The 14717-nt window shown below is 36.7% G+C and overlaps 1 protein-coding gene across 2 annotated transcripts in view; it reads left to right on the top strand.

Annotated features, from left to right (window-relative positions):
* LOC125046190 (colorectal mutant cancer protein-like) overlaps positions 1 to 13978 on the top strand; it is a 27766-nt gene extending 13788 nt beyond the window's left edge. The window contains exons 3-12 of one of the 2 annotated variants that reach the window (XM_047643893.1): positions 1 to 146; positions 1291 to 1400; positions 3146 to 3391; positions 3866 to 4120; positions 5751 to 6379; positions 6925 to 7189; positions 10155 to 10289; positions 10835 to 11025; positions 11305 to 11407; positions 11755 to 13978. The exon at positions 1 to 146 is cut by the window's left edge and continues 68 nt beyond it. In XM_047643893.1, coding sequence (XP_047499849.1) covers positions 1 to 146; positions 1291 to 1400; positions 3146 to 3391; positions 3866 to 4120; positions 5751 to 6379; positions 6925 to 7189; positions 10155 to 10289; positions 10835 to 11025; positions 11305 to 11407; positions 11755 to 11850 — 2176 coding nt within the window. In that variant the 3' untranslated portion in view covers positions 11851 to 13978. Of the gene's footprint in view, positions 147 to 1290; positions 1401 to 3145; positions 3392 to 3865; positions 4121 to 5750; positions 6380 to 6924; positions 7190 to 10154; positions 10290 to 10834; positions 11026 to 11304; positions 11417 to 11754 lie in introns of both variants that reach the window. The other variant, XM_047643892.1, reaches the window with a different exon arrangement.
* Positions 13979 to 14717: the final 739 nt, after the last annotated feature.

Below are 14717 nucleotides of genomic sequence, written 5' to 3'. Positions count from 1 at the left end.
AAGACTAACCGAACTGCACTCTGTCATCGCCGAACTCTCCCGCAAGATCGACCAGCAGAGGATCAACGTCATCGCCGAGGAGGAGGCGGCGGTTCCTGAGGACTACTCGCAGTCGGAACTCTCGCACGACCAGCACGATGCTACGGGTGGGCCTTCGCTGGGAGTTGTTGTGTTTGGTTTCGAGGACAAAGCTGTTTTGTGTTGGTGCCATGGGCTGGTGTGGTTTTTGAGATGTTTTGTTCGATTACATAGCTGTTTTGTGTACTGTTGCTATGGATATGTGTATAAAAAAGTTGCTTTGTATGCTTTGTTTACTGGTGCTGCAGGGGTGAGTTCATGGAAAATTGTGTTTTTATGTCTTGCTTTGGATCAAAAATTGTTTTGTCTGTAGATGTATGGACGTGTCTTTAAAAAAAAGTTTTTTTTTTTTCTACTGATGTTACGGGTGTGAATGTGGAAAGTTACCTTGTATCTTTTGTTTTGAAAAGTTGGCCGGGCCACATCCATGGAAGGCCAGGGCGAAGCGAGCCTTTACAAATTTCACACAACTGAACAGGCAGTTGTTTAGCCTCCGGGCTCGTACAATGGAAAAGGGTCGGCCTCTCATCCGAGGGTCGGCGGTTCGTGTATCACCCAGGCGCGAGAAGTTGCAATTGTTACCTGGAGGTTACTGCTGTGGCACACTCAAATCGAGTCGGCGTAGGTCGCCACAGGCCGGGCTTCCTTCATGGGAATAGCCCGGGCGAGGTTCAGCTTCGCATATCTGATTTGTCCTTTAACAGACAGTTGTTTTGCTTATGATGATATGAGTGAATACATGTTTTTGTATATTTTGTTAAGAACAGAGTGCGTGTGTGTAACGAAGATTGTTTTGTTGACTGATGCTACGGATATGTTTTGTCGATTTACGATGCTACAGGTGTATGTATAAAAAAATCGCTTTGTCCTTAGGCAGGTGCCTATACATATTGAGAACTTTGAGGCTATTGATGCTACCTGTGTATGTATAAAGAGGTTGCTTTGTCTGTTAGTATACTATACAGATCTTTGAAGTTGGACTTCATGTTGAATGGATATGGCAAATAATCACACACACACACACACACACACACATACACACACACACACACACACACACACACACACACACACACACACACACACACACACACACACATACACACACACACACACACACACACACAGAGGAATAAGGAAAGTCCAGAATTTCATCATACTCATGAAATAGAGATATGAATAAACTTTTAACTTTTTATACTTTTTCCACAGAAGATTCAACTAGTGAGGCTGTCGAGTCTGAAGAACACGCGGAGGAGAACAGGGATAACACAGCCACGGATGCTTCGACATCTTGTGACATAGATGATAGAGCTGTGGAGGTAAGATGGTGTATATATATATATATACATACATATATATATATACACACATATACATGTGTACGTGTGTGTGTGTGTGTATGTATATATATTTATATTCATATATGTATATTTATATATGCATACACACACACACACACACACACACACACACACACACACACACACACACACACACACACACACACACACACATATGTATGTATGTATGTATCTATACACATATACACACATATACATACATACATATATATATATATATATATATATATATATTCTTTTTTTTTAACAGCCATTCATTCCACTGCAGGACATAGGCCTCTCTCAATAAACTATTGAGAGGTTCTATGGCAGTGCCATGCTTGCCTGATTGGATGCCCTTCCTAATCAACCGCGGTTCGGCGCGCTGATATTTGTGCCACGGCGGTGACTTCCCCTCCGACACCTGCGTCTGACTTCTCACGGCGATATGTCGTTTTCACGGGCTCGAACCAGCAGTCAGAGCGCAGGCATTTTTATGACCGCCGCGACGGGGAATTGAACTCGGGACCACGAGTATATATATATATATATATATATATATATTTATATATATATATATGCATATATATATGCATATATATATATATATATATATATATATATATATATATATATATATATATATATATATATATATATATGGAGCATATACATGCACACACACATACACACGCACACAGAAATACACACACATACACAAACACACACATATACATACATACATATATATATATATATATATATATATATATATATATACACATATATATAAAGTTTTTCCTTGCTCGCAATTCCATCTAACTAGGAATGCTATCTCTGTCGTTTGTTCAGTTTGACCAAACTTCCGCCAGACATGTTCTGCATCTGCCGTGAACTGCCAGTTGTTCTGATAAACGCCCTCGGTAGGAACTACTGCCCTGTTGCCAGCAGCTTCACCGTTCCCTTGCACGGGAAGCTCACAGGGTACGATCCTTGAACCCTAGAGTGGAGTTTAATGTATTGTCCAGGGCAAGTGTACACACACACACACACACACACACACACACACACACACACACACACACACACACACACACACACACACACACACACACACACACACACACACACACACACACACACACACACACACACACACACACACACACACACACACACACACACACACACACACACACACACACACACGCACACACACACACACACACACACACACACACACACATATACATATATATGTACATATATCCAACGGCGCTTACGCGTGAACGCCTCACGCTTGGCATCGTGAAACTCGCTCTCACGGCCGCCGGGTCCCTCCGGGCTACGAAGGTCGGTCAAACGCAGGTGTCGTAGGGGAAGTCGCCGCCGAACTGTGGTTGATTAGGAAGGGCATCCATTCAGGCAAGGCATATAACAGGCATATGCCAGGATGGCTCACTTTAACCCCCAAAAGTGTGTGTTGAATACATGTTTACTTATATACATCTACAAATACACATACCTTTAAATCTCTGATTACTTTGTAATCACGAACCTTACACTTCCTCCATGCTTACTAATTAATAAATCAGAGAATGATGTAAGACAAAATCATTAATCAGACAATAGAGATATCCAGTAATCCTCTTCATGCACGCGTCACTCAGACTCCATGCAGTGAACCCCAATAACCCCCCTCTCCCCCCTCCCCCCCACCTCAGGCCGGAGAAGGCATCGCAGACCTGGACGTGAGCGAGTGTCCCAGAGGCAGTGGAGATACAAGCAGCTGCCGGGCTTCAGGGGACGAGCCTTGCCGTTCCTTAAGTGCTTTGGAGGAGGAGGTGAAAGCACTCCGAGAGGAGAACATGAGCCTCCAACATGCTCTCGCCGTTGCACAACACAGTGCCTCAACTCATCGCAATGCCCTTGCAACCCTCACTCAGGAGAGGGATGTCCTCCGTAAAAAGGTGGGAGTCGGTAACGGATTTTTCTTTTGCTTACGTTTTGCTGGTAGGATGGAATTGGTACAGTGTGCAAAACATGATGCTGGATGTAGCATGAAATGTATATCTTTCATGGTATATATTTCTTTTGAAGAGAGCTAAGATAGAGAAAAATATATTTTATTTTTTTTGTAATTATGTATTATCTTCTTCCATGTGTATATCATCTTCCGTCAAGTTGTAAAATATCAGAAGAAATAAAATATATAGTGATGATATTATGAATGTTATGTTATTTTTTTCTCATCTGTACTTTGGTAATTTTCATAAGAATAATAGTTATAATTTACACTAAGATACTATCAGTTTGTAACTAAGACACCAACGAACTATAACACATAGAATACCACTATGATTTACCTTTATATAACTATAACACACTTAACCCAAAGTGAATACGATGCCAGTCCTCCTCTCACGCGAGCACCTTTTCCACAGCTTCGCGAGTATCAAAGAATGCAGCCAGCGATGCCGCCCCAGTCCCCCCAGGTCGCCGATGCCGTCACGGTGCGTGGGCTGAGAGGAGCTCCCTTGGCCGCCTTCACTGCCACTTCAGGAGGATCGGCGCCCAGCGGCTCAGGACCTGGCACCGTGTCACCTTCTCCCTCCCCTCAGCCCCCGGAGAGCCACACGCCCACTCAGGACGACACGCCCATTATCTGCCGATTGGCAGAGAGGGTTCGTCTTAAGAAGGTCAGTTGAGGAATGCTTCAATGGCTATGATTTTGAACACTTCTTTTCCCTTACTCACTGAATATATGATTATCCCAAGTTATTGAGAAACAACGTTTTTAAAAGATACGTTAAATATAATATAATGGTCTGATAATGAATAGTAAAAATCAGAATGACCGTTATATGTAGGATTTAATTTTCTGGGAAAGAAAATCATCATGTCCATATATATAAATCCCATTAAGGTTTTATATAGGTCGTTATGAATGAAAGTTTTAAAATACCAACTTTCCAACTTTCACATCAGAATAAAGATTTATACATATAGATATTAAACTTTTGTTTCCTTTTGTATTTGAATAATTCCTGCTCTCTGCTTTTAGGATTTTTTTTTACAACTTTAAGGATGACTTGTCAAGAGTTGGAAAAATATTGCTCCCCCCCAAAAAAAAGAAAAAAAGTTGTCGAGTGATACTTGGTAGTCAGTTAAAGTTTCCAGATTTCTATATTGCGCATTTACATAATTGTCGTATCTAAAATATTTCTATGAGAAAATATATTTATTTGAACCCACATATGGATTCAACACTTCCCCCAATTTGCAAATTTCAAGTTCTATTACTAGTAGGAATTCAGAGGAAAAGAAAATCGTTTCGAGAAAAACGCATTTAAAGATTATGGTCATTTGTTTTCCATTGTGTGTGCCTTGTATAGCTTATTCACACCGATATTTCCCATCATCTCTGCCTCCCATACCAGCCATCAATCAGTTCCCCGAAAACTACAATAACAGAAAAAAAAACCAACCTAATAAACAAGAAAATATACTTGGGGATATGGGAGGGGGACATCCTGGTTGCGATCTTACATTCTGCTCCCAACATTTCCTTATGTATCTTTGAGAAATGTTTGCCCTGTTTGCTGGTACGAGGCATTTTAAATGCAATGAGGAACAATGGTGTAGCATCAGTGGTAGATCGCAGCGGAGAGGGCCAAAAGCGTTGTCTCTCTCTCACTCGCTGCCTACATCAAACTGACGGGGGAGGGAGGGCGAGTGAGTGAGATGACAGGTAGCTCCACTGACCGCATTTATAAGCATATACAAAGCACGCCTGAAGTGATAAGGCGTTATAAGCGTCCGGCAACCGCACCGCCCTTCTTGCTCGATATGGGGCAAGGGGTGGGGGGTGGCGGATACCATATAAATGTTTTTAACCCAATGTGCGCGGGTGTCAAGACTACAGTGTCATGCCCACTGTAATAAGATTAGCTATTGTCTTTACTTATAGATGGCTCTGCAACAAATATGTTTCAAGACCTCAGTTCCTATAATCAATTATTTTTTTTACTTTTATTTTTTTATTTCCTTCTAAAAGAATGAGTAAGCAAAATCTCATTTGATTACTTTAAGAAACCATTTAATAATATAAGAAGATAAACATCAGGTTTTGAAAAGTTAGTATATGCAAAAGCCAGATCTGGCTGAACATTTACTAATTTAAAAACCCCGTCAGTCAAATAGGAACTAATTTTGCCAATTTAGCAAGTTGGTAGAAATCGTGTCTCTACAATCACACCAATACAGTTAGTAAGTGATGTTTCTATTTGAGCAAACCTGCAAACATCTTACATACCATCTATTCCACAGGCTGAGAGTGGAGACCAGCGAATAACAGGCTCAGACCTGAGTAGTGTAGGAGTGTGGACGACGGCGGTGGCGGAGCAGTTGGTCGCCGGGGTTCAGGAAGAGAGTGATGCCCAGGAGCTCTACCACGCCCTGGCCACTGCAGGAGGTGCGCTAGCTCCTCATGAGAGACTAAAAGAGTTTGAAGTGGAGATAGAGAGACTGCACGCTAAGGTGGATCATTTGAAAGCACAGAATGATGTGTTGGCCATTACTCTTAGTGAATCGAAAGCACACTGTGATCATTTGAGTATTCTCATAGGGAAATATGAATCAAATTCGACTGCCTTACAACTAGCAGTGACCAACCTAGACCAGACTATAGAAGCTTATGAAGTGTTAGTGGCACTCCTGGAAAGTGAGATTGCGTTGTTATTTGCCAGTTGCAAAGCTGCGGGTGTTGGGGTGAAGGGAAATGCTGGGGTGAGTCTTTCAGACCAGGAAGACCTCGTGGCTCTCGTCAGAAGAGCCCAGGAACAACGAAGGTCCACAGAAAATGTTGCCCGGCATTTACTTTCCCGTTTGGAGAGGGCGAGCGGAATGCAGAATGATTCGGAAAACTGGAACGAGGCCAGTATAAGCCATAATACAAGGTGAGGACGTCTTTCTCTTCTGTACGAGGTCATTGGTTCTTATGATGGATTTATGATTTGTTGTATTTATTTTGAATGATACTGGGCTAGTATGTGTATTTTGTGTATAACTGTTAACTTTTTGTCTTTATTATAAAAGTGATGGTTATTATTGTTTCAGAAAACAGTGAAACAGACAATGAAACAAAAAACAAAGAAAAGCATAAAAGGTCAACACTGAATAGTACATGCATCTCTTTCACTGTCACTTATTTGCTTATATCAGTAGTGAAATACTATTTTTTTCACTGAATCACACTGGCAAATAGGGCCTAGACTATTGCTATTTAAGTATAAAACAAGTGTAAAATGAAATATTTCATAAAGAGTTTTTACTGGTGCTAGTTGTGAGGTTTATATGCATTTTCAGATATAGGCTTTGGATATGCAAAACCTTTGTATGTAGCTTTGGTATTAACACAAAATGGATATCCCTGCTGGAATGAGGCAGGAAAAGAATATCAAAACCTCATGCATATATTCATACCTAATTTGCTTTCCTTCAGCACTGCCTCATCCACATCAAGTGGAGTCGACTCTGATGTAAGCCGAGGAGAGGAACAGCGCCTTCGAGAAACCATCGGGAAGATGCGGGATGAGAGATGTCAGGTTGCAGCCTCCATCCTCCCACTCGAGTCGATCCACGTAGATCCACTCACCCGGCACTATCCACTCAGCCTTCACGACGCCCACAAGCTGGACCTCGAGAATGCAGTGTTGATGCAGGAACTCACGGCCATGAGGGAGGATCGGGCAGAACTAAGAGCTCAGGTGAGAGGGGTGGATGTGGGATGGTTTCCTTTGAACTTACTTGTGGAAAGGTCAGGGAAGATGCTATATGATTCAACAGCTTTATTATTTTAAACACGCTCTCTATGGTTTGCAATGATGCCAACTCTCCCATACCAAAGGAAAAAACTTCTCATAGCTCGTACCAGAAGTACAAGAAGTACCTGGGCGTTTTGAAGAGTCTGTTGGTTGCATAAACACATGTACACCGGTGGGTTTACAATCAGAAAACAAACAATATTGCCTTTACTAGTGGTTAATTAGCACCTGAGCGCTACTCTGTGTTGTGGGAGGGGTATGTTATCCCCTCCCATGGCTAGTGTTGCTATATGACGATCTTATTACAATAATTGAGGACAGAGTCTAATGAACCAGATATTTGGAGTGTGCGTTTTGATGACCATGCGTTTTGTCTATATATATATATATATATATATATTAATTATCTTTTGTTATCTAAAAATACATAATAAGTGTTTTGGATTATTTTACTCTCATCAGGACTTAGATAGCGAATAAGAACAAAACATATTTATCCTCATATCCAATACACGTTTAAAAAAACAGATGATTAAACCGATATCAGTATACATTCGTTATATAAAGCGAAATACAGTACTGCATGACCTCCGATCAGAACTGTCGCGAGAACCGATTCGTGGTTACTAGATGCGACATGATTGGCTGATATTATTCAAGGCGTGATTCGCTCCGAAATTGTGATATCGCGACTTGTTTTTGCGAGCATATACTAATTCCATTATGCAATCATTTTTTTTGTTTGTTTCGTTATTGTCCTCAGACTTGTCAAAATACATTTGCATAGCTCTACTTCAGGATTTGAGGGCTATGAGACGTCATCAATATTAATGTCAAGAATCACTATAAGATATATATTTTTTCATGTATCTTTCGGTTATATCAAATGCCTCTGAAATTAACTCAAAATCTACGCTAAATATTGTTCTCAACAAGTGTTCTATGCCATTAGGAACTTACCAGAAATATTTTTCATTACAGAAGCTAATGGAAGTTTTGCCTTCTGTTTAATATTTTCGTGGTCATTACTGTGTGGGTCACAATCCAAAGCAATTTTGGTTATATATATCATATATTGAAGACAAGAAAATCAAATAATATATTTTGTATATCTTTTTGGTTTCTTAAAAAAAAATCCTGTCATTTCTGGTATCTATGATCTACGGACGTCGTTGCTACGTCACAGAGTACTCGAAAGCAGAAAGGTATTACTGGATTGACAGTCCTAACTCTGATGTCTGTGGTATACATAAATCCGGAACGGGTTTGTAAAGCTTTAAATTGGGTTTTAAATTCTTCAGACGGACTGGCAAATGTGAAGACAAGGATGCTTCTAAATCAGTTTAGATTGGGAACGGTATATGCACGTTATTCACCTTGGAGACGTGTCACAGTTTGCAATGAGCTGTCGTTGCTCTTCTCAACAACGGAACGCCACGACGGGTAAAGGTTAATCACACACTCTAATAGTAATCATTATAAAGATATTCATGCTAACAATTGAAGTTCAATATACGTCTGAGAGGGTTGTGCAGAAACATGGAAAATAACATTGGAAGACATGACTGCTCATTTATTGTACAGCGACATCGGATAAATCAGAGAAAAAAGATGGAATGGTAAATACCGGATTTTGACTTTTCCATATGTAAAAATAACAATTTAGAGATGGACACTGCGCAAAAAAAAAAAAAAAATCGAAATGTTTCCTTTGACTTGCCTCTCATTTCTCAGAAGGGGTGAGCAAGAAATCATAGAAAATGGAGACTTGGAAAGATTTAACCTTATATCCAAAATAGGGAGTAAATATGTGTAGATGTAATAAACTATTAGATCTAACACTGCTCTCTTGAACTTCAACATAAATCCATTTGTTCTTTAGCTCTAAGCGGGAAACATCATCAACGAAAATGTATCCTCTTTCAGCGCCATCTCTTGGTTCTTAAGAGCGCTGCTGTTTACTTCTCCTTTTTTTTTTGACTGTGCATGTGTTGCCACTCGATATTTTTTTTATTATTTTTTTATTTCGCGTTTAGATTATCAATTGTTCAAGTGTTACGTTTTACATATTTTTAATGACTCTAGTACGTACACAATAATGTTACTGTATCCCAAACCTACATTTGTAGTGCTTAACTGGCTTGCCTCGCCCTTCCGAAATAGTTAGTCGATTTTTCATTCTAGTTTGTGTATAATATATATATATATATATATATATATATATATATATATATACATATTTTTTTTTCGACTACATGTGTTCTTGCGATATGATCCACTGTTTATCAGACTCAAGTTGCACTCATTTATTTTATATTTACAAAAAATAAAGAATATGTCAAACTCACCAAGAGGGGGGGGGGGGGCAAAAGAGCACAAGTGCAAATAATGAGGGTAGGTATTAGTTGTATGTTGTGCTTTCAGAATGTTAGAAACGAATTCATATCATAGTGGAATATGTAGAAAATGAAAGTTTTTAAAAAGAAAACAGTTTTTCTGTTCTAAATATATTTGCTTTTGACAATGTCTTGACAAATATAATGGTGGTCTTTATACTAAATTTGGGTTCATCATTTTCATAAAGATCTAGTTATAATATCATATCTGTATTGATAAAAAAGTAATGAATTTCTGTTTCTGAACTATCATTAGGTCATAACGCAAAATGAGGCTTCATGAACCACCAGTGAATCACTTCACACAGAACGTACTTTTCTTTTTCTTTTTTCATTCCTTTATTTTCAAAAATTACCGGTAGAATTTTACACAGATAAAGAAGGGGGAAAGATTATTTATGAGACACAAACACAAACAAAACAAAACAGAAACATAATTATGCTTTTGAAACCCTTTCCATAAAGATGCATACTCTTGACTAAACCCATTTTCTTTTATTATTCTCCAATAGGTATACCTAATAGAAAGGGAGAAAGCAGGTCTCGAGCTAAGAGTCGGGACGTGCGAAGCCCAAGCAGCTGCCTATTGTGCAACCATAGACCATTTAAGATCGGAATTATCCCTAGCGCGTCCGGATGGCAGTAATGTAAGAGATCCTATGATGCATTCTGTGTTTTATTGATATTGTTTTATATTTATAGTTAGTGTTTTTGGTTCTGTATTATTATTGGAATGTTGTGAACTTTTAAGGTACTCACTTTATAGAAAAAAGATGGATTGATTCGTGATCATAATAGCATTTATTTCTTCATAGATTCAATATATGAATTTTGCAAAGAAAAAAAAATATATATATATACATAGATCAGTTATAGTTATTAGCGAATTGAAATAATTTAAAAAGTTTTTATTGAAATTTGATCACTTCTTTGCTCTCACTATGTTCTCTTAATATTCTTATGCAGTAGTCTATAACACACTGTTTTTATAGCGTAGCACATTTTTCTATGTCCTTATTTGCAAAGAACAATTTCCAGGCGCCAAATATTTCTATAACCACTATTACCTGCATATATACCTATATCTTGTACTCTTCCGTAATAAAGAGTCAAGCCCTTACAGAAATAAGACCGCCCCTGCAAACCACTGTATTAAAGGTACCCTCTATAACCTTTTACAAATTCCCTAAAGGATGTGGAAGGAGAAGGCGACAGTGGTGTGGACTCTTCATCGCCCGAAATCATGGAAGCCTTACGTCGCGAGAGACAGCTGAAAGTCCGCGTCCAGGACCTGGTCACGACCCTCGAGAAGGTGACCAAAAACTCGGAGGCTCGACACATGCAGTCGCAGGAGTTCATCAATGACCTGAAGAAGGCTAATGGGTGAGAGATTGGGAGATTGCATGGGACTTTCTGAGAAGCCTTTTTTTTTATTTGATTTTCTTTTTTCGTTATTTGTAATCTACCTTTTTTATTTTTTTTTCTTATTTATTTATTTTTTAGTTTTTTTCCTTGTTTGGTAAAATGTTCAATTAAACAACTTTGATTACGTTTAAGCATATATGTACTAGGAGTATGTGCATTCACATATGTTAACCCAGTACAATATCTCTAATTAAAACAAAAATATATGTCTAGTACATCTTTCTTCCCTCATTGCAGAGCTTTGCTAACGGCAGTTGATCGTCTCAAAAAGAAATATGCATTGAAGGTGAAGAGAATGGAACAGCAGATGATGGGGATGGTCGACCGCCATGCTCACCAGGTAGCCTTTGTCCGTCTTCAGCTTATTTATGTTTAATATATGGATATATATGTGTGTTTGTATATTTGTGTGTGTTTTTGTGTGTTTGTGTTTGTGTTTGTGTTTGTGTTTGTGTTTATGTGTGTGTGTGTGTGTGCGTGCGTGCGTGCGTGTATGTGTGATTGTGCTCTCTTAGCAATGTTAAAAATATGTATATATATATGCATGTGTGTGTATACTCATCAGTATATAAAACTATATCACAAAGAAAAAAAAAATCATCCCTTTCCCCTCACAAAAAAGGTAAAGAAAGGAATAAAAAAAACTAACTTAGAATTATTTTTAACATGGCACTATTTCCTCCAAAGGTCCGGGTTTTGAAGCAGAGGATCGCCAACCTGGAGGACGATCCCGGGTCGCAGCAAACACAGATGATCTCGACAGCGAGCGAAACTTCCCTTTGAAATCTCACAAAAAGAAGGAAAAAATATTAAAAATGAGCATTAAGATTCCTCTGAAGTGGTAAATAAGCTTCATGCTTCTGTTATATAGTGTTCTTCAAAGATTTTTTTTTTTTTGAAATGTATGTATATGTGTGTGTGTGTGTGTGTGTGTGTGTGTGTGTGTGTGTGTGTGTGAGGCAAAAGAAAATTGAAAGGGAAAGAGAACTGATATGATTATTCATTTTCTGGAGTAATGTTTTTGAAGGAAATGTTTATCGAGAGGTCACACAATTGGCAATTTAGCAAGTAATCACACAAAAAGTATAGTATCAAAATATTAATCAGAGTTGAAATATTTATATAATATTTATATAAAAAAAACTGAATCACTTTTAATAATTTAAGACAAACATTATATATATAATTAGGATTTTATTTACACAATTAGGCATGCAGATAAAAAACAACAAAATCCAGAAACAGAAAAAACAAATAAAATGAGGCATTTCTTCATGATAACAAACAACTGTAATTTTTTATCCTTTCTTTTGTTCAATGTTATTTTCCTCAAAAAATATTGTTCATCATGTTCAGATTCCCCCAAATTATGCATCTTGATAAGGTCCTCAGGTATACTATATCAGGGAGAGCAAAAGGGGGAAACGCACGGGGATGAATAAAACTAGTGAAACACAGTAATAGGAGATAAATAGAAAAATAAAAATAAAGGAGAAAATGAATATGAAATGAAAGAAATCTAAAGTTAAAAGTGTGTGAATATTTTCCTTTTTTTTGTGTAGGGAAGCACCATTTTTTTTCCAATAACATGGGATTCAGTTACATTTGAACAATGTGTATCTATTTTTATTGTTTTCTATAAAATAGGTATTGAAATCATTAAAGAAAAATGAAATTGATATGAAATAGAAGTTTGGTTCATGGGATTGAATGAAAGAAGGAGAGGAAAAGACGAAAAGAAATGAAATAAAGACGAAGCTAGTTGGCTGTGAATCGTTTACATTGAAGAGTGATGGATACTGTTGAAAAAAAATTCAACCTCATTAGCATATGCATGGTGACTTTGCTGTATCTCTGGCTTCCTTTCATACCACAAATCACTGTACAATTTCATACCACTTTTTTGTGAAATCATGTCATTATCATTTGGAAAAAAAAAACAGAAAGAAAACGAGACTTGATGACTTGCAAAATATGGAAAAATCCATTAGGAAGTTTGCTGATATACATTTGTTTTTTTTCTTTTATATGTCCAAAATAATAAAATGAATTACATATATATGGCAAAGACTAATTTACTGATATTAGTCTAGTTTAATCTCTGCATAAGTGTTCTTTCCAAATAAGGTAGTTTCACAAAATGTCTGAGGTGCAATGTATGAAAGAAATATAGAAGATGCCTGCAAAGTGCAGGACATTTCCAATATATATAGTAATGCAATGAACATGTAACTTTATGAATTATGGAATCATAAAGGGATTTTTTTTTAGTATTTTGTATAATATCAGTTGATGTTGTTTCAATATCATTTTTAAAAATAATCTACAGTATAGTTATGTTTCTTTGATTGATAGACTACACAACAGGCCCCTTTTGGAGACAGAGGAAGAAAAAGAGAGAGAAAGAGGGAGAAAATCATGAAGACAATTTGATGTAGAATCTTGTAGACTTAATAATCTTGCATACTCAACAAAGGTAATTAGAGAAATGTGCCAAACTAGTCCAGTGTACATTAAATAGACAAAAACGTTGCAAATAATAACAGAAGAGGAATAATGTTAAAAGAACAGAATTTCAAAGTACAAAATCCTTGCTCTCCTGTTGCACAAGGATAAGTGCAAACCTGCTCTGATCAGTATCTCAAAATATATCCCAGCATATCAGTGTCACATCATTTTTATTCACAAGCCATATCATAAACAGTATACTTTGTGAAACCCATTAGATAGAATTTGATAGTTTGAAAACATGAAGGTAGTTGCATAATCGCTCAGTTTTAGTGATAAGTAGATTTTTTATGCGTTTCATTATATAGATACATCCAAATAACATCATCCATTACTCGTTAGCTTTTTGTTTTTGTTAAAGATTAACAAAGCCATAGAAACCCTTTTTTTTTTTTTTTTTTTTTTTTTTTTTTTTTTTTTTTTGTATCATGCATTTTTGGTGTTTCCTGAAGAAAATTCTTTGTACTTTTTTTTTTTTTTTTTTTTTTGATACTTACGTGGCTTGATCTCAAGATGTCTCACTGAGCTGCAGTAAATTTGCCTTTTATTTGCTATAACGCTTATGGACAATGACATGAGAATGCGTTTGGTATAAGTGAGTGTACATATTATTTCTAAGTTACTAATCATTTTGTATGTGACTGCACTATTTTGTTTAAAGATTAATGATTTGATTGAATAATATTATTTATGTTTCTTTATTTTATCATTCTGGTTATTAGAAGTTTATACACTTTAGATTTCAATGGTTTATTAGACTTACACATTATTAATCAGTTGTCTTTTATAGCTCTCCATATTTTATAAGTATTATTATTATTATTATTATTATTATTATTATTATTATTATTATTATTATTATTATTATCATCATTATTATTGCCATCATTATTGTGGTTATTACTATTATTATTGATATAATTATAATTATAATTATAATTATAATTTTAATTATAATCAGTATAATAATAATAGCAATAATGATAATTAAAATGATAATAATAATACTATTATTGTTATTATTGTTATTATTATATCATTATAATTATAACAATCATTATTATTGTTATTTATCTGAATCTTGATCATGAATTTGGTATGTTTCTATCTTGTGCACAAAGAGAGAGAGAGAGAGAGAGAGA

This window comes from Penaeus chinensis, chromosome 38 (assembly GCF_019202785.1).
Source record: "Penaeus chinensis breed Huanghai No. 1 chromosome 38, ASM1920278v2, whole genome shotgun sequence".
Taxonomy (NCBI): Eukaryota; Metazoa; Arthropoda; class Malacostraca; order Decapoda; family Penaeidae; genus Penaeus; species Penaeus chinensis.
Note: the sequence above shows the minus strand (reverse complement) of the source record. Positions and strands in the feature narration are given on the sequence as shown.